Source organism: Chanos chanos, chromosome 9 (assembly GCF_902362185.1).
Source record: "Chanos chanos chromosome 9, fChaCha1.1, whole genome shotgun sequence".
Taxonomy (NCBI): domain Eukaryota; kingdom Metazoa; phylum Chordata; class Actinopteri; order Gonorynchiformes; family Chanidae; genus Chanos; species Chanos chanos.
Genome location: NC_044503.1, coordinates 6,606,208 through 6,631,906, shown reverse-complemented (window position 1 = coordinate 6,631,906; position 25,699 = coordinate 6,606,208). Strand labels below are relative to the sequence as shown.

The 25,699-nt window shown below is 44.0% G+C and overlaps 1 protein-coding gene across 1 annotated transcript in view; it reads left to right on the top strand.

The window, feature by feature from the left end:
* The first annotated feature begins 3,289 nt into the window (after positions 1–3,289).
* Positions 3,290–25,699, top strand: part of ttll7 (tubulin tyrosine ligase-like family, member 7) — a 39,812-nt gene continuing 17,402 nt past the window's right edge. Inside the window, exons 1-11 of the mRNA XM_030784026.1 lie at positions 3,290–3,507; positions 3,817–3,948; positions 5,300–5,421; positions 7,559–7,626; positions 7,857–8,015; positions 10,582–10,798; positions 11,381–11,545; positions 13,428–13,586; positions 22,631–22,725; positions 24,400–24,547; positions 25,297–25,370. Coding sequence (XP_030639886.1) covers positions 3,483–3,507; positions 3,817–3,948; positions 5,300–5,421; positions 7,559–7,626; positions 7,857–8,015; positions 10,582–10,798; positions 11,381–11,545; positions 13,428–13,586; positions 22,631–22,725; positions 24,400–24,547; positions 25,297–25,370 — 1,364 coding nt within the window. The 5' untranslated portion in view covers positions 3,290–3,482. The remainder of the gene's footprint in view (positions 3,508–3,816; positions 3,949–5,299; positions 5,422–7,558; positions 7,627–7,856; positions 8,016–10,581; positions 10,799–11,380; positions 11,546–13,427; positions 13,587–22,630; positions 22,726–24,399; positions 24,548–25,296; positions 25,371–25,699) is intronic.

Below are 25,699 nucleotides of genomic sequence, written 5' to 3'. Positions count from 1 at the left end.
CTGTCATGTAATTTCACCATCCCTAAAATCATATTTTACTGACAGATTAAAAAAAAAGAAAAGGAAAGAAAGAAAGAAACTTCAGCTTCAACCTGATATTGCTCTGGGCGGACAGACTAGACTCTCACATGTCACTGCTGACAGCAGCTGCTACAGGGCCGTAAACCGAGGCCGTGATCTGAATGTTTAGGTGTGCCTTTGTGCTACCAAATAACTAAATAAATAAAAAAAAAAGAAGAAGCAATAATTAGCAATGCTGTGAATACAAACATCCTTCATACAGCTGAAGTTGTCTGCACGTCTTATCAATATTAATGTTGTCCGCATTAATATGAATTTCGTGTTATTCATCAGATAAACGCATGACAATTATGCAAATCGTAATCTCGATTGAAAGGCGAAAGAATCAAAAACGTCACATTTCACGCTGCGTCTAATGGGCGTCCGAATCAGAAAAAAAAAAAAAACGCGGCTCTCGAAAAACCCACCTCGTTTGTCATTTCTATCAGATGTCATCGTTAACATGTTTGTAGCTGATGTCTATCAGCTGGTTGGGTTGCCGTGGAAACGAGGTGGAGCAAAAACAGAGTGCAGCGTGGTGCGGTACAGTTACTTTTGTCTAGTTAGCCGTGGCCTTCTTGTCCGGGAAGACCGGAACATTCTTGTGTGGTCTGACAGCTCTAGTTTGGTATGGGTGATATTTGTATTGTGGAAAAGGTTAGCTGGCTAAATTCCTCACTGTCTGAATGCAACTACTTCCTCTTTCTAGAATGAGGGAGAACACAAAGTAAACTTCGTAACGAAATGAAATGTGAATGCAAAGCAATTCGTTCTTTGCATTCACATTTCATCTGTAGTAAAGAATAAGCACGTTCACATACTAGTATGCAGAGGTGGCAGAATTTCTTACCACGCATAAACTAAAACAACACCATTCAAACTATATTATTCCAATGTGTATATTAAGTGTGTGAGATAAAAGAGATATTTTTGACATATATCTGCAGGCACTGGATGGAAATTTCCCAGTAGGAGTGTTGTGGGAGCCTGCTGAGTCACTGATGAGGCGTGTCATGCAGAGAAACCACACACACACACACACACACACACACACACACACACACACACAAACAAAACGTATATCTGGATGACTATGTCTTCAGTCTGTGTGTTCTGCTATGGCCTTTCATCTGTGTCAAATGTTCTTTAGATGATGCGAATTAAATGTGTTTGCAGTGTACAGAAAAGAAAACTTCCAAATTCTTGATCTATGACAGAGTACATTATAACAATGGACAAAGATGCATTACTCAGGAACTTTAAGCCAAGTTATATTCATATAGGTGTGTTAACTTAGTTTTGTCTGTTTCGTACCTAGGAAAACTCTTCTGCTACAATTCATCCAACTTTTAAAAACGTATGTATTCAGCATTAGGCCTCATCGATAAATGCATTGACAAAATGCTTAACCATCCACAAATAGGAAAAAGTTCAGCAATTCTTGTTCTTTTTTTTTTTTTTTTCTCTCTTGGACAAAGAGAACTCGGTTGTCTTGGGGCATTTCCACTGAACGTAAGCCATTTGAATATGCCGGAGACGAACTCTGTTCTGTAATATCATTTCTAATCGATTGACCACACATAAGTCATTATAGAAAGTACAGTATTGAATATCTGTCAGGTTCTCTGAGGTCCTCCGTGTAACCCACATTTGAAACCTTTTGGCTGGATGGCTCGGCTGGAGATGGGGTGTGTGGCCCCGGGGGAGGACAAGAGAGTGCTAGGATCAGTGGGGGGGTGGGGGTGGGGTTGGTTTTGAGGCGGAGGGTGTGTGTGTGTGGGGGGGGGGGTGTGTGGGAAGGGCTGTTTGTGGGGAGAGGGGGTGGTTGGGCCGCGGAGAGTTAATGGATTTCGGAGTGAATGGATTAAGCTGCTCCAGAGGACAGTGTCCGGGCGGAGAATGCTGAACAGAACACCACCCAGGGGAGGGGCTGGACTCAGCAACCAGCTCATCAGTGCCCCTCAGATACTGCTCTTTGTGTCCTCCCTCTGTGACATCACCCACACGAAGGACAGGCCGGCCTTTCGTGTGTGTGTGTGTGTGTGTGTGTCTGTGTATGTGTGTGTGTGTGTGTGTGTGTCTGTGGATTACGCGTTTATCTGAGAAATTAGATGATGTGTATGGTGTGTGTGTGTGTGTGTGTGTGTCTATGTGTGTGTGTTTGTGTGTGTTTGTTTGTGTGTGTGTGTGTGTGTGCCAATATACTTTCCTGGTTTGGTCGAAGAAGGGAAAGTTACTTTGTTCTGTTGCTTCCAGCTTTTTAATGTAAAAGTGTTAAGTTCGTATGCATGTGTGTGTATGTGCGTGTGTGTGTGTGTGTGTGTGACTGGGTGTATTTATCCTTAATTTTCTCACATGTCAAAATTGACCACTAGAGGTCACTGTTGATCTCTGCTGATGCACACAGTGCCTGCATTGGCAGTTTTTTTTTTTTTAAATTCTATTTTTCCCAAAAATACAATTTGGAGAGAGACTGGAGTATTTATTATTAACATGCTCAGCATGCACATGGATTTGGTATACCCAGATCAAATTAAAACAAATCAAGATTTAGCCTATCACCTGGGGCATTTGGACTTATTACACAGGTTACAGACAGAGATGGAGTAAATTGAGCTGTGGGATGTTACGGAGATGAAGGCAAAGCATTCATTAGACTGCTGCATTAATGTTCGACCAATCAGACTGCTCTCTGTGGACTGTTCTCATCTGGTCTTAAACACCGCTAAAGGCACTGTCAAGACCCTGGATTGGGCCAGAACATACATCATTGTCAAAAGAAGTTCATTTTGGTGAAAGCCTGCTTGTCACATTGATTGATATGTTTTAGAGTGGTTTGATTGGCACATCAAATGGACGTCCCGCGTTACCAGTGCGTTTAGTCGGTAGCCTTCAGCTCTGCCCCGCGCCGTTTCTTCAGCTTTAAAGAACTTGTTTTTTTTTTGTTTTTTTTTCTTTCTCTCTGCAGACGGGCCAGATACCCATCATTCAGCTGTGTTGTAAATGCACTGTGTCTACGCTCTACGAAAGAAAAACACCCGATCCCCCCCCCTCCACCTGTTCCCGACTCCCTCACCTACTCCCATACACACACACACACACACACACACACACACATACACACGAACACGAACGCGCACACACACACACACACACACACACACACACACAGACACACGCACGCACGCACACATACACACACACACACACACACACACACACACACACAATCACACACACATGCAGACGCTAGCTCAGAACTGAGGGAGAAGGCCCAATGATCCTGCTTCCGGGAGTAACGACTTTTGCAAAGACAGGAAAGAGAAAGTAGATCTTTGGGGGGGGGGGGCAGCAGGCGGTTTGGACGTCTCACGAGCCTGGCAGAGAATTGCGCTCCGCCCTTTGATTCTGTGCCCTCTGACATGCCCTCTTTCCCCAATGATGGAGGTGAGTGAGACATCGTTGTCCGAGGCCCGACACGGGCGATTACTTCACTACACCTGCATTTAAAAAGAAAAAAAAAAAACAACAACAGCAAAACTTTGCCCCGATGTTGCTCTTACGCTCACTGAATGACAATATAAGGTCACCTCCAGCAACACAGAGCACGGCTTCTCTCGCTTAGTTTTTTTTTTCTTTTTGTTTCCAATTTATTTGCAAATGTGCCTTTTCTGTAGTAGCACTGTGTATGTCTAACCCACTGCTTAACCCCCCCCCCCCTCCTTCGTTCACTAATCTACTTGGGGGAACCCACAGAGGATCAAGGAACACCCTCCGTGAATGTGCCATCTGCGTTGCCCTATCAGAATGGCGGGAGGAGAAAGGTCCGCACTAAGAAGAAAAAGGGAACCATTACAGCTAACGTGGCAGGAACCAAATATGAGATAGGTATAATACGCCAAGCACGGGCCCTTTTAACCCTGCAAAATGACTCACGCAACCCTAAACATTCTCTCTCTCTCTCTCACACACACACACACACACACACACTCCTCCCTAATCCTGGCATGGCCAAAACTACACTCATTTTATCCTTATCTTTTTTTTTATATATATATATACACATATATATATACTAATTGCATTCATCAGGATTGTTTTTGTCATGTATATTTTGGGGTTCATACTGAGTGAATTGTAAAGACTGGTATGTTTGTTCACGCAAAGCAGCATCGTATTTTGAAAGTATACATCATGTATGTTCAAGTATAAAATGCAAAGCCTTCAAGTCTTAATTAGCTTTCGCAATCCCAGGGGTTTAAATGAATAATTGCGATTGTAAAAGTCGGTGGACTCACTTCATGACCAGCAGTGTCTGTTTTCCTTTGGAGAACCGCAGGCGCCATCACAAACAAACATTTACCCGACACGAAGCCCCACTTCTCCCAGCGTGGAGCTAATTGGGCCGCGGGCCGCGTGTTTGATCATGACACGCAGAGGTTAAAACAGTGATGGATTAATAAATGGGGTAACAAACCGCTCACAGTGAGTTGTTTCGGGTACCCTGTCCTGCCTAATCATTCGTTTGCGATGGCTTTTCCAAATTCCCACGGAGCAGAGGTTGGCCTTATCGCCACACATTGAGACAAACAACAACAACAACAACAACAACAAAAATGCAATATTGCAATTACACTACGTTAAGTATGGCATCTTCTAGGTTTTGAGGAGTCAAGAAATAAGTAATACCCTGTTTCGTTCAGGCAAATGAATTTTTCATTAGTCGCTGAATAATGAATAGTTATTGGATTAATGTCTAAATGCGTCGGCCACCTATCTCTCATACTTTCAGTCTCCATTGGGATTTGAATACATTATAGACCATTAATTTATCTTTTTGAAAAGGCATTAGCAGCTGCAGAGCAGCCATTGCAACCATGGTAAATATTGCTCTGAACCTTTGATCTAGGAGATCTAAAAAAACTCAAACACCTTGTTGTTACACAAGCAGAGATAATCAAGAGAAACCCATCAAGCAGCTAAAATCTTTTTATCCGAGGGTTTTTCGTTTTCTTTTTTTACATTTTTTTATATGTGTAACATTTTTTAATTCATTCACATTTTTAATCACTGAATTTTTTATTTTTTGGGGGGGGGGGGGGGATTTATATTTTTTTTTTGAGAAGTTCGGTTAATTGAAAAAAAAAAAAGAGAGAGAGAGAGAGAGGGAGACGTTTCTGACTTGTGTGGATGTTAATGGACTCACGGCGGGACGGGATTGTTCCCGTCTTTCTCTCAGTGCGTCTGGCGATCAGCGAAATGGCCTTTTTGAAAACCAGAGACGAGGACGAGACGGCGAACCTGATCTGGAACGACTCCGCCGTGCAGCACGAGAAAATCGCCGAGCTCAGGAATTACCAGGTACGGACCTGTCTCCATGCATTTCTGATTTTTCCCGGGAAAGAAACACTTATTTATAGTGTCATTTATAGTGAAGGGGTTGCCTCCGCTATGACAAAAGCAAGCAGTGGGAGGTTTGTGTTGTGGTGTAGCCTGGTGTAACATATGTGCTGTAACTGATGTTTTCTAAAACAGTTTAGACAGTTGGGGACCAAAAAAAAGCAATAGCAGCAATTCTGCCTGGTTTCTTCATAAGGGAAAAAAAGTGTATGAGTTTTTCACAAATTAGCGAAGCGAGTCGCCAAGGGTGCTCCGATAATATCCATATTATCTTTAAAAAAAGAAAAGAAAAAAAAAAAAACAGTTTTGCAACATTATTTGCAATTAGGTCGCAAGACAGTTTAGTCAAAAGAGGTGACTTTGAGCCTCTGTTGGCCTTTGCAATGTTTTTTTTTTTTTTTTCCCCCTTTTGTGTTATTTCAGGTGACCACCACATGGTGAATTGTTGAAGGTCAGTCAAGGTGAAAGGCTTAGCTGCCAGCATTGTATTTTGCAAGGGAAGAGAGAGAGAGAGAGAGAGAGAGAGAGCAAGGGCTTTTTCATTTTGTGTGTGGAGTCTCCAGCCACTCTGCACTCTCGCTCCACCGCTTGCACCTCCCTTCGCTGGTGAGGAGAAACAGAGGGCATTCTGGGGTTTCTAGGTCCTCCAGGTCTCCCAAAGCAACAGCCCTGTCAACTTCCCCTGCCCCGTTGTCAGTCAATTTAAACCTGTAGTCACCATCTTCAAAAAGCCCAGATCAACATGCAGGAGGGGAAAGTCAAACACCTGCAGTGTGTTTTTTTTTTGTTGTTGTTTAAAGATATCATAGAATATAACAGTGGTTTTTTTTTCTCTTTTCTAAAAATAGGTTAATTTTAATAGGGGTGTGAAGCGTTTGCTTTCTAACCACTGGTCTAGGTGTACAGGAAGTTCTCTGAATCTGCAACTCTGAAGCATAGTGTTAATGACCTCAATGCAATTTACCATCCATCTTTTCCATAAGTCATTCATTAAGGGACTCGCACAGCCCTGAATTCAAGCAGCCAGTCAAGTATCAGGGGAATCAAGTGTTCTTAACAAAGTGGCCTCATGGGTGTTTTCTTTTTTTTAAAAGCATCTTAGTTCACTCTGGTTCCCAGCTACTTTTCCCAGGATATTACGGCCTTTCAGTGCATTCCCAGATTACATACAGCAGCAATGATCAATGAGGTTATTGTACAATCAGGTTTATTTAGTTCGGGTCAATGGAAAGCGACACACGTTTCTGCAGTAAACCGCTCCCCTCCTTTCCTTAATGTTCGATAGCTCTTTCTTTAGTGACTCTTTATTCCTTTTGTTTAAAAAAAAAAAATGTTATAATGGAGAGGGGAGGGGGGGGGAGGCGAACCCCAAAACAAATAGTTGGTTTTGATTTTTTTTTCCCCCTCTCTCACGGCATCTTTCCCACATGTGGCCCATCCCTCGGAGAATTTGTGTGAGTTTTCCTGTCTTCCTGTCCTAATTACAGCTGTCTCATCCGGATGATCACGGATTCCTCTCAGACTCCGGGAACGAAAAAAAAAAAAAAAAAGGCACATTCTCGGCTTTATTTTATTTTATCCCCCCCCCCCCCCCCCCCCCACCCCCCTGCTCTTGTCTGACTTACCCCTGAAAGTTTGCTGTCAAGCCGCAGTTCATATGAGCCTAATTAGTGCCGTTGTTCAGGCTCATTTGGTCAAAGAATACAGAAACCCGTTTTTTTTTTTTCCCTTTTTTTTTTTTTTTTGCTTTTTCTCCTTCCTTGCATTCAAAGCAATTCATTCATCTGTCACTGCCTACAATTGCAGGGGCTGTGAAGCAGAACCAATTACCTTACCCCTTGGAGTCGAGATTGATCGTCTTTTTTAAATTAAAAACAATGTGGTAAACTAAATAAGGGTGAGGAAAGGTCTCACAATCACCTTTTGTTTTGAGTCCGTAATTGGGCATAAATGTCAGAACATTGCAGTATCACTTCAAGTTTTTTTTTTTTTTGCTTTTATGTTTCTTTTTTCTTTTTTTTCTTTTTTTTTTTTGCGGAGGAGGTGAATAATATAATGACCCTAACAATGTTGTTATACTCTCCTATCTAAACCGCAGAGAATTAACCATTTCCCCGGAATGGGCGAAATCTGCCGGAAAGACTGCCTGGCGAGGAATATGGCAAAGTAAGCTGTTTCGGAGCATTACGACAGAGAAAGAATTTTGTTCCTACTTGTGTTTTTTTTTTCTTTTTTTTCTTTTTAACACAAGATACTTTTACATAGGTGAATGCCTGGTAAAGAGTTTTAGCGAGCCTTGAGGAACAGTCTTTTCCCCTTGTTCTTTTTTTCTCTCTCTCATTTCTTCTCTCTTTCTCTTTCTCTTTTTTGTTCTCCTTCCCCCTTGTCTTATTTAGAATGATTAAAACCCAGCCTCAGGAGTACAGCTTTATTCCCAAAACTTGGATTTTTCCGGCCGAGTACACCCAGTTCCAGAACTACGTGAAGGAGCTGCGGAGGAAACGAAAGCAAAAGACGTTCATCGTGAAACCGGCCAACGGGGCGATGGGTCACGGGTAGGTCGTCGGCCGGAAAGCGGAGTGCCCTCCAGCCGAGCACGTTCGACTGACTCCGGCCCGGCCTGGCAAGAGAGGGAGAGGGAGAGAGAGAGAGAGAGAGAGAGAGAGATGAGGCTGACACAAGCTGCTATGGAAATAACGGGCTGGGGCTAAATCGAGTAATTCTAGGGGAAAAAAAAAAAGAAAAAAGACGAGGGCCATTCTTGTAGTAGGCCTCATTTTCATTTCTCACACCATAAATCCACAGCACAAGGGCACAGGAACAGTCAGTCCATTCTCCCCTGAAGGACCTGCTGTGTGATTATGAAGTCACCTATTCCAGCGCCCGCGGCGACCGGGCCGGACTATAAATAGCACAACCGTCCGGGCTCTTACGGCCCGCTCGCTCTCCGGGTCGTCTTTTTTTTGCGAAGCCATTGACAGTTAAATGATGGGTTCAGGCCGGACGATTAGGAAGCAGAGACGTATGTTGCGTATTTTAACGACGTATGGTAAATTCGCCCGGCGTTAAATGAACTCTTAGCGTGTTTACGTTGGCCCAAATCCGAAGCGCCGTGAGACAAAGCAAACACACTTTGAGGTAATTTAACGCTAGCGGATTTGGAACGTAAATTGTGAGATATAAGAGTAAATTAGTCATTCAGCCTTAGTTTTGGTTTTTTTTTTGTTTGTTTTTTTTATCGCTGCTATCGGTTAAAGAAACGTGGCTATTATGTACTTTTAAAGTTAAACGGGGAAGAAAAATGTAAATGCTTTTTTTTAGCTAAAAAGGAGCAACTGTCATTGTCTACTCGCTGGCATAGGTTAGGAGTGTATTTCAGTGTGACACCAATAGATGGAGGTATTGAAGTGCTTATGGCTTTGAGAGATGAGGCGTTTTTCTCTCTCTCTCTCTCTCTCTCTCTCTCTCTCTCTCTCTTTTTTTTTTGTTGTTCCTCAGGTATGCGAGCATTACTTATGGTCGTATGCTACAGTAAGCTGGCATTTATTAAAAATAAAAGTCATCAATGGTTGAATTATTGCAATACATTAAAAAAAGTGAAAGATGATGAGTTTAGCTCGGCCATTTGGAGAGGGACTCCCGAGATTAAATTTGAAAAACGCGCAGCGTGACGCAGGAAATTAAGTTATATCTTCCTCCATAATTTATTTTCGGTCTGAAAACTAAATGAAGTTATTGTTTGTGTCTGAACTGAAGCTTGTTAAAAAGTGTCAGGGCTTAAATGCAAAATCCCCCCTCTGATGCCAAATTAAACAGCCAGAGAAAGTGGGTTTTGATTACCCTACATCAGCGCCCATCCATCATAGCATATGATTCAGTGCCACCATAGAAAACTGTTTTAACCCTGTCCACGTCCCGCTATAGCTTTCAAAGAAACACTAACCCATCTTCACTGAGCTGCTACTGATAGTAGAGAATACAGAATTGCCTTCCCCATTGGTGCTAACAGCTAATGCATAGTCGACTGACTCTAACTATCGAAAGAATATTATCCTCACAAGACAGTAATTCGTCATATTCACGCACGTTTTTATGTATGTATGGTTAACATTTTTCTAAAATATTTCCTAGGAAAACGAATATTTCACTCGGATGTGAGGAATTGTGAAGCGAAAAGCTGCCTTAGTATTTCTAGGATACCGAACCTGCTTGCACTTGAAACCTAAAATGAAAGATTTTAGTCGCTACAAAACTGCATAGTATTCTAGCTACAAAAAAAAAAAAAAAAAGCAATTTAAAGCTTCAACATTAGGTTTCTTTTTTTAGGGAGAGGCTTTGCATTCTTTTAAGAGAAAGCAGGTGCAAAATGTGTGCCATTTGATGGGGGGGGGGGGAGAAAGGAAAAAAAGTCTTTTTCAATTTAAAACACAGCACGAGAACAGTGACATTGGTAGGTCTAATAAGTCCCAGAATAGACAAACCGTAAAGCATAACCCCCCCCCCCACCACCACCAAACCCACCCACCCACCCCCCCTTTTGTGGCTCACTGCCTTTCTACCAGGGGAGTTACGGTCTAGGCTAAACATTTTGGTCTCATATAAAACAGAGGAGGGGGGGGGAGCGGGTTGGGCAGGAGAGGCATGTTACCAATTAAGCTAACTCTGTCTGATGGCCGTTTATTTCACCTCCAAGAAGGTTTTTCTAAGGTGCACTGTTTATAAAACATCTCCACCCTCGGTTCTCCATATTTTTTAGTTATTTGCGCGTATGCTACAGCCTGCGTACTATAAAATTTGAGTACCAGTGACAAGATTCCAAAGCAAATAAATGATTGTAGAGTTTGAAATGGACCAGAACGTCTGTTCTCATTAACCTGTACATAGTCAGGGACCACGGCCCCAGTGGAAGGACCAGAAAGCTCCATCCAGGTCTCCGCTGTTATAATCCAGAGGTTCATTTAAAACTGGCCGCGAACAGCATCTTAAATATGTATGTGGTTTTTTTTTTTTGGCTGAATGTTTTGACTGTGTGTGTGTTTTTTGTGTGTGTTTTTTGTGTGCGTTGGGACTGAATCCATGAATTTTGCGGGTTTTTTTGGTGGGGGGGGGGGGCCGGGACAGGATCTCTTTGATCCGGAACTGCGAGAAGCTTCCGACCCAAGATCACTTCATCGTGCAGGAGTACCTGGACAAGCCGTTCCTACTCGAAGGCTACAAGTTCGACCTGAGGATCTACATCCTGGTGACGTCGTGCGACCCCCTGCGGATCTTCCTCTACAACGACGGCCTCGTGCGCATGGGAACGGAGAAGTACCACGCTCCCAACGAATCCAACCTGGTGAGGCTCTGGGCCGCGCCTAAGCAGATGTCTGATGAAATATTGAGAACGCGCCGCCCCCCACCCCCACCCCCAACCCCACATCCCCCAGGAGGAGCAGCTGCGGCCCACTCTGTCACACGTGTCCGATTCTCTTACACACCGACTGACATCTGAGAGTGATGCATGCTAAGAAGATTAATGGGCAGAGGAAGAGTGCAGGACTGCCATCATTGCATCATTTAGATCAGAAACCTGAGAGATAAGTAGCTCACTTCCAGCTGTAGTCATGAGGCGTGCTGTCTGAGCTATGAATATAAAACATAATATTAGTCCTTAGTTCGTCCTGAATGTTTAATTTTTTTTTCTTTTTTCTTTTTGTAATTTGACATCGGTCACCGTGACTGTAAGCAGTGAGTCCAAAGTGACAGGTGATGCGTCAAATGAGAAACGGTTTAGTTAAAGTGAATCTAAGTTTAATCCGGTCAGCTCAAGAGTTACAGTCTATGAATGGTCGGTTTTCTATACGGGACTGAACAGGCCCAGTCTCTGTCCGTGGGGGGGGGGGCCGCTAACATGTCTTATTGTGCTCGTCTCTTCCAGAGTCAACTGTATATGCATTTGACAAACTACTCCGTTAACAAACACAACGAGAACTTCGAAAGGGACGACACCGTCGACAAAGGCAGTAAGAGGTCCATCGGCTGGTTCACCGAGTTTCTTCGCACCAACGATTATGACGTGGCCAAATTCTGGGGCGATGTCTCTGTAAGCATGCCCCTCCTGATTACGATTTTTTTAAAATAAAATAATAGGCAATATACTTGTTGGAAGTACAGTTGAAAACCGTTTGGGTTCGTCTTATTGTTTTAAAATGTATTTTGTGCGTCTTTAAATCGCGGCCTTTGACACCTCCTCCCGTTTTGTGTGTGTTTATACCTTTGCTCTGCACGAGGAGTTCTCTTTCAGTTGTGTTTTTTTTTTTTTTGTCGTATGTGATATTTTCATATATTGACTTGTCATTCTCTTTTTCTGACTTTTATTTACTCTCTTTGCTTTCTTCTCTCAGCCTATATATTTTATTGTGTGTGTGTGTTTGTGTTTGTGTTTGTGTGTGTTTGTGTGTGTGTGTGTGTGTGTGTGTGTGCGTGCGTCCACTGTGGCGTTCTTGGTTTTTTTTTTTTTTTTCAAAACACAGACGGTTCAGCTCCGTTTTTCCCTCGGGTCTTCACATCTCAGCTTGTTCCAGAACCTTCTTTTAAGACAGGGCCTTGACACTAGCATGGCTCTTTCACCCTCTACCCTTCTGACACTCTCTGTGATTACAGTGATTATTTTTTTTTCCCGCTTTCGTCCTCCTCCCGCTTTTATTTTTCTATCCATACCCTGCAGACCTCACCTTTTTCACTCCCCTCTCTCTCTCTCTCTCTCAGCGCTCCTCTTCATGACCCCCGTCCCCCCCCCCCCCTCGCTTTCTCAGATCACCTCTAAATTGATTCCGTTTCCTGTCAATGTGTTTTGACGCGTCCACTTCCGCCCTTTAACATCCTTTCTCTCCTCTGTTTGATTCGGTCTTTTTCTCTCCTTCCCTGACCCCCGAGTCATCTCTTCCATGCTCCGCTCAGCAAGAATCTCTTCTTTCTGTTTTCCTGCAGTTGTTTTTTTTTTTTTGTTTTGTTTTTTTTTTTTTTTTCTCCTGAACGCACAACTTTTCTGTCCTGAGGTAAACGCAGCGCTCGGCTTTTGTTTGACTCATCGTTCAGACCTGTCTGTTCTCCCTCCCTCTCACCGGCCGCGTTGCCTTCCACTTCATCAGTCACCCACTCTGAAACCTTGAACACTCCATATATTCTGTACGTCAACTTACCAAACGGCTCTAATTCATTTTAGATGTAAAGTTCATGTTCTTCAGTAATACTGAAGGTCAGACAGCGATTCTCATGTTTTAAGCCTCCAGCTGCCAGGCTATGGCATTTCACACACACACACACACACACACACACACACACACACACACAAACACACACACACATGCACGCACACATACACACACACACACACACACGCACACAGTCTCCCTGCGGAGAACACATGTGTGCCCAAGCTGCTGTTGGCTGGGCTTTTTGTACCTGCCAGTCTTGGCCTGGTCTTCCTGCGCTGGGAGCTCCGCAGGATCCCAGCTATCATCCCTGAGTAGGCTGTCTGCCTGCCATACATACACAAACCTGTCTGCTTTCTCTCTCTCTCTGTCTCTCTCTCTCTCTCTCTCTCTGTCTCTCTCTCTCTCTCTCTCTCTGGGGGTGCCCTGTCCTGTGTCTGCACTGATAAGGAAACACAGGGCCTGTTTCAGGTCATCCATTCCTGCATTACTGTGCAGAGGCCTCTGGGTGACAGATTTAGTTGACCACATCCCATTAGGCAGGAGTAGAGCTAATGTCCTTCTATTATTCACTGGGTGCACAAACCAGCGTGAAGCTCCGTATCCGCTGGGCATCGCTGTAACTGATGGACGGTAGGTGCTATCTTGTGAGAGGAAAGAGGAGAGGGGAGAGAGAAGGTGGGTGGGGGGGGGGGGTGCGGTGGAGATGTGTAATTTTCTGCGAGGGTTGGCCGCTGATTAGCGCCGGTGTGTGTGTGTTTTCGCTGGCAGGAGCTGGTGGTGAAGACCCTGATCGTGGCCGAGCCGCACGTCCTGCATGCCTATCGCATGTGCCGCCCAGGCCAGCCACCAGGGAGCGACAGCGTCTGCTTCGAAGTGCTGGGCTTTGACATCATTCTGGACCGTAAGCTCAAACCCTGGCTCTTAGAGGTACGTGCATGCCAAGATGAAAGAGAAAAGAGAGAGAGAGAGAGAGAGAGAGAGAGAGAGAGAAAGAAAAGTCCCATTTGATTCATATTGTTCTGTACTAAGTGTTCCCCAAACCAGAATCCCCCCCCCCCAAAAAAAACCCCCCAAAAAACAAAAAAAGCAGGTGAATGCGATGCTCGGGAGATTTTGTGGTGGTTGTCGTTGTTGTTGTTTTTGTTTGTTGTTTCTGTGGTTTTTTTTGTTTTGTTTTGGATGGAAGCACTGTTCAGATTAGAGTTCCAAACTGGAGTCGTTTCCCTGGCTTTGTTAAAATGAATAGAGGCTAAATTCAGCATTGACATCTGGGACGGAGTACTTACAGCTTTCGCCGTGCAAACATGCAATGCCTTATGTGTGCCACTGCCGATGAGTCTGTCGCTCTTTAATTTGAGGCGTTTTTTTGCTGCTGGCAGTTCGAGAATTTGTGGTGATGGGAAGATTTAGCTGATCAGTAACAACAACAACAACAGGCCAAATATTTCACTGTCCAGAGTGCTCAGCTGACATTGTTTGTCCAGAAAGAGAGAAGGAGCAAGAAAAAGAGAAAGAGAGAGAGAGAGAGAGAGAGAGAGAGAGAAAAAGCACGCCTCTCTGCCTTTGAAATCTGAGGCAGTGCACTTGTGTGACGAGACGATAAACTTGGAAATAATACGATGTATTTGGATTTGACTACTGCTATAAAAAAAAAAGAAGATCTGATTTAGCTTCCACTACATGACAGAATATGAAGGGATGGGGTTGGGGTTGGGGGGGGGGGGGTGTATACTCTCAGTCTCTCATTAGAAATGTAGGTCAGGACTGTAGCCTTACCAGCGACCGAGCTCCGTCAGTCTCTTGCTGTTCTTTTTTTTTTTTTTTTTTTTTCTTTTCTTTACGAGAGCGCCGTGTGCCGAAAACTCCAGCCCAGCTTTTCTGTCTTACCATGCTGATGTCAGCCAGCTAAACCATGACCTAAATCCTTTAACCCAAAGTGCTCCTCTTATTTATTTATTTATTTATTGCACACACACACACACACACACCTCCCCCCCCCCCCCCTCCTCGCACCCCAAACACAAATTGACTCAAGGATGTTAAATGCCTTTGGGATAATTATTTGTTTTCACCATTGCGCAAACCCCAAGATAAATCACTCACTGAAAGCTTGAAATTTTAAATAGAGACTTTTTTTGTCGTTTTTCTTTTTTTTTGTCGTTTTTTTCTTTCTGTCAACGAAATCATTTTGGAATAGGTCTCAACGTCGTTTGAGATTTTCCAAAGGTTTTGTTTTTTTTTTTTGCTGTTGAATGAGAGATGTAATCTTCGTGCAGGGCTCTGAAACTGCTGCCATTGTTGCATTGCAAACAGACGTAGATCCAGTTGTTACACTTGGTTGATAATGATCCCTCAGTACTAAGACCAGCACACCAAAAAGTCCCATCAATTAACATCCTCGCAGGTTCTGCCACGGAGCAAAAAAAAACAAAAAAAAAACCCTTGAAAACCAAACACCCCCCCCCCCCCCCCCCCCCCCACGCTGTTTCTGTTTTATGCTACATTTACAACAGCAGACATTTAGACATTTATTCCCAAATTCGAGTGATTAGTCAAGAGACATTGCCAAACTACGGTCTCTGTGAAACAGACACTGGTCTGACTTTAACTTTTACTTTTCCATATGTAAAACAGGCATGTAAAATGTGCATCTGTCTTCGCACAAAGGTTTGTAACCCTTAGAAAAAAATAACATTTGCTCTGCTTCTAATCAGTTAGACTTTGTTGATTTTTCACTATTTATTAATGTACATGTTAAGATATGACAAATCTATTTTTTGCAACAGTACTGATACTAATGGTCATTTTAGTACGATTACTAGTAATTATAACTGTGATAATTATATTGAATGATTTTCACTGTGGCCAAAACTATCATTACCCCACTCATTATTTAAATAGGATTTAGCAGAGACAAATATTTTGGTTGTATTGATTGAGTAACACATAAAAAAAAAAAAAAAATCAAACATATTGAAATTATAATCTGCTATGATCTAACATTTGCAGAATTTTTTTTTTTTTTTAGAACTCAAAATTTTTGTTGATATCATAGGTGTGAAAAAACAAAACAAAACGAAACAAAACACGACAACAACAAAACCCTCTCTCTCTCAAAAAAAAAAAAACATAAGTGCATATCAGATACACTCTTTGAAGACTTCAGTGTTTTTCTTTTTTTTTTTTTTGTTTTTTGTTCTGCTTCCAACCAGCCATAAACATTGTGCAAATGTTTTCCCTGGGAGACTCCATATCTCAGGTTACCTTATTTGTGTCAGTGCAGATTAGGCTGAGCCTCGGATGCTAAACACTGACTCTGATGGTGTTATCAAGGCTTTTTCCTCTGCCTCACACAGACAGCATGGCTACTCTGGCAAAACTTAATGAGGAAATGAAACTTCAGGCTGAATAAATTCAGAGCATGTCGTCTGCTCGGAAAGGTAGATGGTATCATGTAGACACGTCAAATATGATTCATTTTTTTTGTTTTTGTTTTTTTTTTCCCCTTTCTTTCTTTTTTTTTTCTTTTTTTTTGTGTGTGTCTGAGCCGGGGCCTACGTTTTCAAGAAAACAACGTGATTGCACTTCACATCTTGTAATTATGCGGAAAAAAAGTCGCCGCAGTTTTGACAAGACGTTCGGTTAGCTACAGCAAAAGCAGTGCTGATTTTGAAACCCAGGTAGCTGAATAGACCGCCACTCTCGCTGTGTCGCTAAGAGAATTCCAAATGAACTCGGCACAAAGGGGAAAATCAGTGGAGCTTGAAAATAATATTCAAAATAAGCAATAATACTACCACGGAGGCTTTTTTTTTTTTTTTTTTCCTCTGTAAAAACACACACCTGCCAAATAGTACCCAACGCCAATTCGATGTCTGTCAAGAGAAAATGGAAGGCCTGGGCAAAGACGCACAGTCGGCTCATCAAGCGGGGCTGCTTTGTGAGCGTTCTGCTGAGCTGGAGAGAAAGACAGTCTTTGTGCGATCTTTATCTTAATTCCTCTGGTTTTCAACACTGGTTTCTACCTCCCTATTGACATTCAAAACATGGCCGGTTACACCGAGTGACACACAAACTGGCGTAACCGGAGAGGCCTCACTTTCATTACTTTGCCCCGGACGTCATCTGGATCTGTTTGCCAGGGGTTTATTCAACTCTGGAATCGTTGGGGACCGTGACTGTTGGGCAGGCTAATTGCCACGCTGGCTACTGATTTGCGAGGTTGGCCAATAGGAAAAAGGGGATCAGGGAGGTCAAAGGGGAATCATTCAAGATGCCCTTACCTATTAGTCAAATGTTGTGCCGCAACTCCCGATATCTTTGCCCTCGGGTCTTTTTCTCGCTATCTCTCTCTCTCTCGCTCTTTTTTTTTCGACTCTCTCCAGAAGCTGGTCACACTGGAGTTGTTAAGCTGGCATGACGAATAATGTAAAGAGAGAGTACAGGAGAAATATGCAGGGCTGCACAGTGAGCCGCAGAGAGAGAGAGAGAATATACATGCAAACTGCCCCTTTAAATGACTCGGTGTGTCTATCCTGCTGGAACCTGGCTGGGAGGGGTGTTTATTGTTTTATGAATTTGTGGTGGGCTTCGGCCGCCTCCGCGAGCAAAGGGCCGGTGGACCACTCGCCGCGTTCGGCCTCGTTAAAGCTAGGTTACTCCTTGTTTGTGGATTTTAAGCCTGAAAAACACACACGCACACAGAAAAAAAAAAGCCACCAAAAAAAAAAAAAAAACCCCACACATGTCTGGTTTTCTGAATAAAAGAAACAAGTATTTGCTGTGCAGAGGAATAATTAGACAGTGGGACAATTGCCGGGAGACGGTCTTCATGTTGTTGTTGTTTTTTTTTCTTCTCAGAGGCGGGTGGCTTGTCTCTATCACCGGCCTTGTCTCTTCAAGGCAAACACTCAGGAACACTCGCAACCATTCTGATCTTAACCAGCTTTAAACCCCCCCCCCCCCCCCTCTCTGTTTCTCTCATCCGCGCAGAGAGTGTAGGAGGATCCGGAGTGTTCGCACACACAGACTGAACCTGTAAAACGCCAGAGAAGAAGATTCCAGAAAAATATTTTGTCACAGATACGCGCGTTCGCTCTCTTTGTGTATCTTGTAAGAAGAAGAAATAGGTAGTGCTTTTGTATGTGACTACTAGTACCGCTACTGCCACACACACACACACACACACACACAGACACACACACACACACAGAGGTGTTGAATGTGGTGAGAGTCAGCCACAGTCATTAGACTTTGTTTGTTGGACGCTACTGCCTAATTGTCAGAGCTCCGGAGCAAGGGAGTGATTGGCAGCTAATGAGGCAGACATGGGTCAAGCATGCCCTGGGATGGTGACGGCTCCGACCGCCCCCCGCGGAGGTTTGGGCCACACTCCCCACCCGATTGTTTCAAGATGAGTTCAGTTGTCCTTTTTTTTTTTTTTTTTTTCCCCCCTCTGAAAGCCAATGCAAGCCAGACTTCCTTTCTTTCTGCGTCTGGGAGTGAATGGAAACGGTCTGGACCAGAGAGCGTAAACAAACAGGCCTCTTTCATGGTGCACTCGGCTGAACTTTCTGATCTTCTCCCCTTCTCTTCGGCATTACGACGGCCATTTCCTCTCCCCTCAACACACGGATCCGAGATGCAGACCACAAACCCACCCCCCCCCCATAGCCACGCACCAGTCGTTTCCCAGAAAAGAAATCCGCGCGGCGACTTCTGACGGTTGCGCCGTTGTCTAAACGAATGCTCTAGAAATGCAGATGAACTCGTTCAGATGAATTTTGAAAACGAAACCTGCGCATGCAGATCACAGTGATTTCAATATACGAAAAAGGGGATCCTTATTATTAATGCCATTATTTCTCGTTCAAATTTTATGTAAGGTTTTCAAAAAATTCAGCAAACAAACAAACAAACAAACAAACAAATAAAGAAAGAAAGAACCATAAATTTTGTTAAATTCGTCTTAAAAAAAACTCATCAAACAGAATCTCAAAGCTCACAACTTTTTACTTCTGTTTGGTTTTCCTCCTTTGTATTTAGTAAATTATTCAGCAGTACCCCATAAGATCAGATTATATTAGATTTCTATCATATTTATTTGATTTTATTTTCCCTCATGCGTTAGAGCGAGGCCCCTGAACACTCCATCTCTGTCTTTGATTAAGCTATACAACAGTCTGTCTGACTCAGGGCCCCGGCAGGGGACTGTAGATGGCAGTGTTTAGCTATTGGCCGGAAAGACTCTTCAATTGAATTAGTTTATTAGAAAATGATTGCAGTGAATTTATTCATGTGTCTGTCTTTATCTGTATCAGAGCAAAGCTAAATTGCTTTTTTTTTTTTCCTTTTTTACCCCCCCCACCCTTTTTTTTTTTTTTTTACAGTAGCAACACGCTTCGCAAACATCGAGATTCGACGTTCCAGAAACTTCTGCAAAGCGTTAGTGTTGCCGTTTGACCGTTCGACATTTGTCATTAGCGCGGGAGCAGCGCGACGGTCCTGAGTATCTGTATGTTTGGCCTTGGCCGTCTCGTCGTATTTGGAACAACACGCCAAACGCTCGAAGCACAAGACCTCTCAAGTGCTCGGGTGCGCTACTCTTTGGCCCTTTACCGTGGGGAACAGAGGGAATGGGGGTATTGGGTTTCCGCGTCGGAATTAGCCCCTCGAAATTCAACAAAAGAACAAAACAGTGATTGATAACGGCCGTGAAACGGGAGCTGGAGTTTGCTGGGGAATCCAGCTGCATTGACATGCTCTCTCTCCCTCTCTCTCTCTCTCTCTCTCTCTCTCTCTCCCTCTCTCTCTCTCCCTCTCTCTCTCCCTCTCTCTCCCTCTCTCTCTCTCCCTCTCTCTCTCTTTCTCTCTCTCTCTCTTTGCTTTTGGCTGCCGTTTTGAAAGCAGTTGAACTTCGCCAATACCCTTGAGTGTTTTGGTCCCTGTGAATTTTGAGAAAGAAGAGTTTGTTTGTACTCACGTCACATGGTGTCGCGGGGTAATATTACGGAGTGATTCATCATATTCAAGCTTTTTGAATATTGCTGTTAATCCCCCCCCCCCCCAAAAACACAAAAGGTCATTAAGTTTGAAAACAAACCATTCAATACATTTACGACACCTTTTTTCCCCCACCCTTCCAAATATTTACTTAGAATCTTAACAGCTTTATAACTCAGAAAGAGTTATATTACGCTTGTAATTTTTTTTTCCTTCCTCTGATTTCCTCAACAGGAATTCTCAGCTCAAATTGTAAATTCAGCGCTTGCTTGGACCCATGTTACAGCTGGAAGGGCAATAATCAAGATCATTAGAGCCTCTGTACATCAAAGTAAAATTCAACCCAAATGGATGATACATATGGGACCATTCTCATACACACTCAGTGAATTATTGAGGCTTCATTCCACAAGTGGTTTAGATAGCATTGACAGGTTATTTATGCATCAAAGTCATATCCAGGTGCAAAAAAAAAGAAAAAAGAAAGCTACGCGAACCGTTCGACTGGAGGCCGAACTCAAGGCCTTAATTGGAATGAAAGGAGGGATGAAATGTTGGCCTAGGAAAATGGAACCTGTGAGGTTAGGGTTTGCCCAGTTTGTGTCCACGTGTGTGTGTGTGTGTGCGTGTGCGTGTACGTGTGCCTTCGCACGCGGCGCGGCGTGGTTTTTTTTTTTTTTTCCTGTTTTCACATATACGTTTCCAAATGTCATTTTTTTTTTTTTTCTGACGAGAATCAAAGGACAATTTTAATCTTTTCATCTGACGTTTTTATTGAATGCCTCTTCACGCGCAGTCTTTAAGCCCCTGCCAGAGACACTTAAGGAAATCACTACAGGGTTTTAAAGGCTACTGGGGTTCATTAGCCACAGACTGGCTTGACTTCCTCCACGGAGGAGGCCCTGCTAGGCTGCCAGCCGCGCTTCTCTTCCCGTGACAGATTGACTCCTCGAATCACGGTGGAAAGAAAAAAGAAAAAAAAAAAAAAATGAAAGAAGGATGCAGGGACGTCCGGATTAAGCGGAGAGCTATAGCATTATGTTCAATCCCCTATGTCCTCCTCTTTGTTTTAGTGAGAAGTATGCGGATTCAAAATGTCATCTTTTATGTCCTACCATTTAAGGTGTGAAAGGGGGAATTTGCAAATAGGAGCTTAAGATACTTTTCTCTTTGAGCGAACGGATGGAAACGCCATCAAACGGAAAAGGAAAACGGAAACGGTATGACGGGGGTAAACGCGGGGTGCCGGTGGCGGCTGGGGGGCCAACGGTTCGGAGAGCCAGATGCGCGGCCTTTTTCGTCGGGGCCCGTGAGGCTGGCGGGCTGAGGTTAGGGCCCGGTACAGTAAATTCATTGATTTCAGAACCGGCGTTCTCCCGTTACTCACCCCCCCTGCCGCTCAGTTGTGATGTAAATATTATCTTACAGCTTGCTCCTAAGCCCGGCACACATCAGTAACCACCTTTGTGATGGGGATTAACGGCCAAGCCGGGGTTAGATTTAGCCCGAGCCCGCGGAGGATTTGTGCGTCTCCCTCATTGCAGTTGAGCTTCGCAGGAGTCCCGGAAAGTCGTGCTGCTCATTTCTGAAGCACTAGACTTCTGCCTGCGTTTAATGACCTGCACCCAGCATTCACAGCGCAGCTAGTCCCCCCTTCAGTCAAGCTGCAGAGTGTTTTGAAACAGAACCAGAAACAACTCAGACCAGCACTCCATCACTCTCACGCTCCTTCCAAAAATATATATATATATAATTAAATCAATACATAGATAAAGAAAAGAAGAGATAAAGAATTTGAACCCCCCCCCCCCCCCTTTTTTTTTTTAAAGTTATTGACGAAAAAGAAATCTTGAGACAAATGACTAATGGAGAAGGAATTGGATCCCCTTGGCAAACCCTCTTTGTCTGCGCGGATCTGCGGAATGAATAGGCTAGAAGTTATTTTAATTACTCAGGCAGAGCAGAAATATCATAGATCTGGCATTTTATTTTATGAAATGCTCTGGTCTAGCAGCGCTGTGGGTTCCTGTTGTTAGGAGACAAAAAAAAAAAAAAAAAAGAAAAGATAATAAAGTGTGTGACTAAATGTTGCGAGCATGACTGAAACGGTTATCTCTTAGCTTCACCGCTGAAAGCCGATCATCTCTTAAACGACGGCCATCGCTACTGTCACTCTAACTACTCTTTTTCTCTGTCTCTGTCTTTCTTTCTCTCTCTCTCTCTCTCTGTTTTTCCAACAGCAAGCAATTCAATCAGAACTCTCCACTTTTAGTCTTATTGTTACACTTAACAGTTCCAAGGCCATGTGGAGAGACAAGGCAGAGAATTGATTCTGACATGTTACAAATAACCCTCCATACCTGAATTCAGCTCCTTTCAAAAAGAGGTTTGTCATTGTTAGGTTTTCTCTTTGGAAGGGTGGGACTTTATCGTCTCCTTTCATTGTGTGTGTGTGTGGGGGGGGGGGGGGTCAGGACAAGCCGGATGTGGGGGAGGCTGCCGTGTGGCGTTAGAGGATCTGCAGGTTGTTCTTTCAGCTACGCTCCCCCCCCCCCCCCGGGTCTTAGAAATGCTCCCTCAGAGATGTGACCAGGAGGTTTGCGTGTCGGGTCAGGCCGGTCGGGTTTTCAGCCGAGCGCGAAAAGGTCGGGCGGAGCCCTGGCAGACGGAACGCCCGACGTAACGCTGTCACCGACGCTGGGGTGCTCGGGACGATCGAGTGACAGTGGCCCCCGAACACCCCCCCCCCCATCCGGGGCAGGATATGCCTTCAGACAGGGTCGAAAGGTCACATGGAGGGAACTCTCTAAGTGTCTCTCTCAATACATCCTTTCCATTCCAAACCATGAGACAATAAAAACAGTGTTTCTTCAGATGTGTGTCAGGTTTGTTCGGGATTTGGGGTTTTTGTTTTTTTTTTTTTTGGTCGAGAAACAGTTTAAAAAAAAAACCTCCGCCTTTTCTTCCAGATCAATCGAGCTCCGAGTTTTGGGACAGATCAGAAAATTGATTATGATGTGAAGAAGGGCGTCCTACTCAACACTCTCAAGCTCCTCAACATCAGGTAAGCTGCGAAGGAACAACATTCTTAGCAAATATGGGTTTTTTTCTCCTCTCTTTTTTTAATACCTCAGCGCCAAACGGTCTCTCCTGAGGCCCATTAGATGTGGAGAAGAAAGAGTTAAACAAAAAAGCATTTTTCAGCGTCAGGAAGTCCAGAGCTTTTTAATGTTTTACATTCTATCGATCCCTTTATTTCACAACAGAAACTTTGGATTCTTTGATGTGGAAGGTGGACTTTGTTATTTCAAGCCGTGTTCGATGCCTTGTAGAGAACATTTTGGAAATCTCAGATTGAGGGCTTATTGGACCTGCTGTGAGAGTTGGGATGCTAACAGTCCTTGTAAATGTGTGCTACATTGTGGAATCTTTTCGGGAAAATAAAAAAATAAAATAAAGACAGAGAGAAAAGCTTTGTGTAGAGTCCTGCCTCTGAGCTCTCTGGGTTCTGTTTAGTCAGGCTGTGTGTGTGTATGTGTGTGTGTGTGTGTGGGTGTGTGTGTGTGTTTGTGTCTGTGCCCGGGTATGTGTGTGTCTGGTCACATGAGTGTGTATATAGATGTTCACCTTTCTGTTGGCATCTGCTGTTGGCACCACCGTTCCGTTCGTGCCTCTGTGTGTATTTGTGTAGTCTTGTGGATTTCTACGTGTGTGTGTCTGTGTGCTTGGTTCTATATCTATCTGTATTTGTTTGTGTGTGTGTGTGTGTGTTTGTGAAAGTCCCACAGGGCAGCACAGAGACCGTGTTGATTGATCATCTCAAACCTGACCTCTGGTCGGTTCGGAACCCCCCCACCTCCGCGTCCTTCGCCTCTAAATATAGCCCAAACTAACAATGCCACTACATTAGGGCATAGCAGGAGGTGAATTCAAAGCAGTACCTCTCTGTCACTTTTGGAGCGTAACACGAAGAGATGCACTGAGATTTAGACTGTCACATTAAATTCTTCTTTATTCGCTCCAGATGTTTACGCTAGTCCTAAAGACCTGAAAACCGAGATCTGAATCCCGCAGACACTAAACACAGAGTCCCATTAAACAGACAGTATATCTTCAGAACCTGCGTTATGTATCGCTCTCTTCTCCTTCTCCTCAGTCAGCGTGCTCCCCAGTGGTGGGAGTACATTGACTGTGTGGTTTTTTTTTTTGGTTTTTTTTTTTACTCTCGACTCAATGAAAAAAAAGGAGGAGAATCCAAGAGTGCCATGCATGAGTCAAAGGGAACCAGTCCCCAGGAACTCAGCACACAGAGTGACCCCTGAGTCCGCGAGGCAACTTCAAATTGAAAGAGTCACTGAGCAGTGTAATAAAGGTCTGCCAGTACTTCTGAGCAAGAGCAGGGACGGAGTCAGGGTGGAGGTGCAAGTAAGGCTGCAGACTCTACAAGGCTTTAGACTCTAGAAGGCTTTAGACTCTACAAGGCTTTAGACTCTAGAAGGCTGTAGACTCTACAAGGCTTTAGACTCTAGAAGGCTGCAGACTCTACAAGGCTTTAGACTCTAGAAGGCTGCAGACTCTACAAGGCTTTAGACTCTAGAAGGCTGCAGACTCTACCGAGAGGGCAGGGCTTTGAATGTTTGAAAGCTCAATTCCAGGTCAGCAAACGTGCGAACGTTCTCTCTCGTTCTTTTCTCTCGTTCACTTTTTTCCTCCTTCCCCTCTCCCTCATTCTCTCCAGAGCGAGCGACAAAAGGCGAAACCTGGCCCAGCAGAAGGCGGAGGCCCAACGTCGACTCTACGGCCAAGGTTCGATGAAGAAACTCTCGGCCGGCTCCACCGAGTGGGAAAAACAGCGCCACACACTGGAGCGGAGGAAAGAGGAACTGGTACGCTAAGAGTTGTTTTCAAGAAAACCTTTTGAGTAGCAAACTTTTGTTTTTCTTCACATTTAGTAAGCGGCCCTGCAGTGGACCATATTCTGTGAGACGGCGGTGTGATATTTAATAATTCATGCTTTGAATCATGGCGTACCATTTCGTTGGAAACCCTTAAGTGGCTAGGCTGTGGAGGTGTGCTGTTCCATCTCCTGATTAGTCTTTTGATCAACCCTTATTGTAAAAGAAGTGATGAATGAACAGAAGATTGGTGCATGTAGGTGGCATTTTCAAAGGGCAAGCTAAAATACATCGTCGGGCAGAAAGCCTTGACTCCAGGTTAAGTTGAATGAGCATGTTCAAGCATTTAGCAAAGATCAGTGACTTTAATTGGAGACACCCCACCGCTCTGCCGCAAATTGACCATCTGACCTTTTCACAATTATAGTTTTTGATGTATTAAAATTGGATCGTGGGAGTTAAATCCATATGAATTATGAATTGTCTTCTGGTATTAACAAGAGTAGGGTAGAAGGGCTGTTTTTCGGTTCGGCTCTTTGTTGGACATCTGGCTCTGACTTCATTAAGATGTCTCTAATAGGGAACGGGTCGTTCGTCCGCGCCGCATTGTTATTCAGATTGGACCAATTGAATCGTTCGATGCTGCGGCAAAAGTGGGAACTTCTTCGTCTTCCTCTTCCTCTTCCTCTTCTTTTTTTTTTTTTTTTTTACCTTACTCTGCCTCTTCTGTTTCGTTTCAGAAAGAGAGACTGGCCCAGGTTCGCAAGCAGATCTCTCGGGAGGAGCATGAAAAGAGACATCTGGGGAACTACAGGTAGGTGGAGGCTCACCGTCACGTTCTCTCGTTCTCTCTCTCTCGTTCTCTTTCTCTCTCTCTATCTCTCTCTCTTTCTCTCTCTTTCTCTCTCACGGGAACCCTCTTGCGGGCTCCACTTACATTTACAGGGTCATCTATGGAGCTCTGGCGTTCCCTTGAGGATAAATAACATTGAAAAGAGAGCTAAGTCACTCTGAGGAAGAAAAAGGAAGAAGGTAGCCAAAGCAAAGAGAGTCCCCCCCCCCGCTCTATGCCTCAGACAAGCCCGGTGCGTCTCAACGAGGCGTAAGCAGTGCCTAGCGCATCTCTCTCTCTCTCTCTCTCTC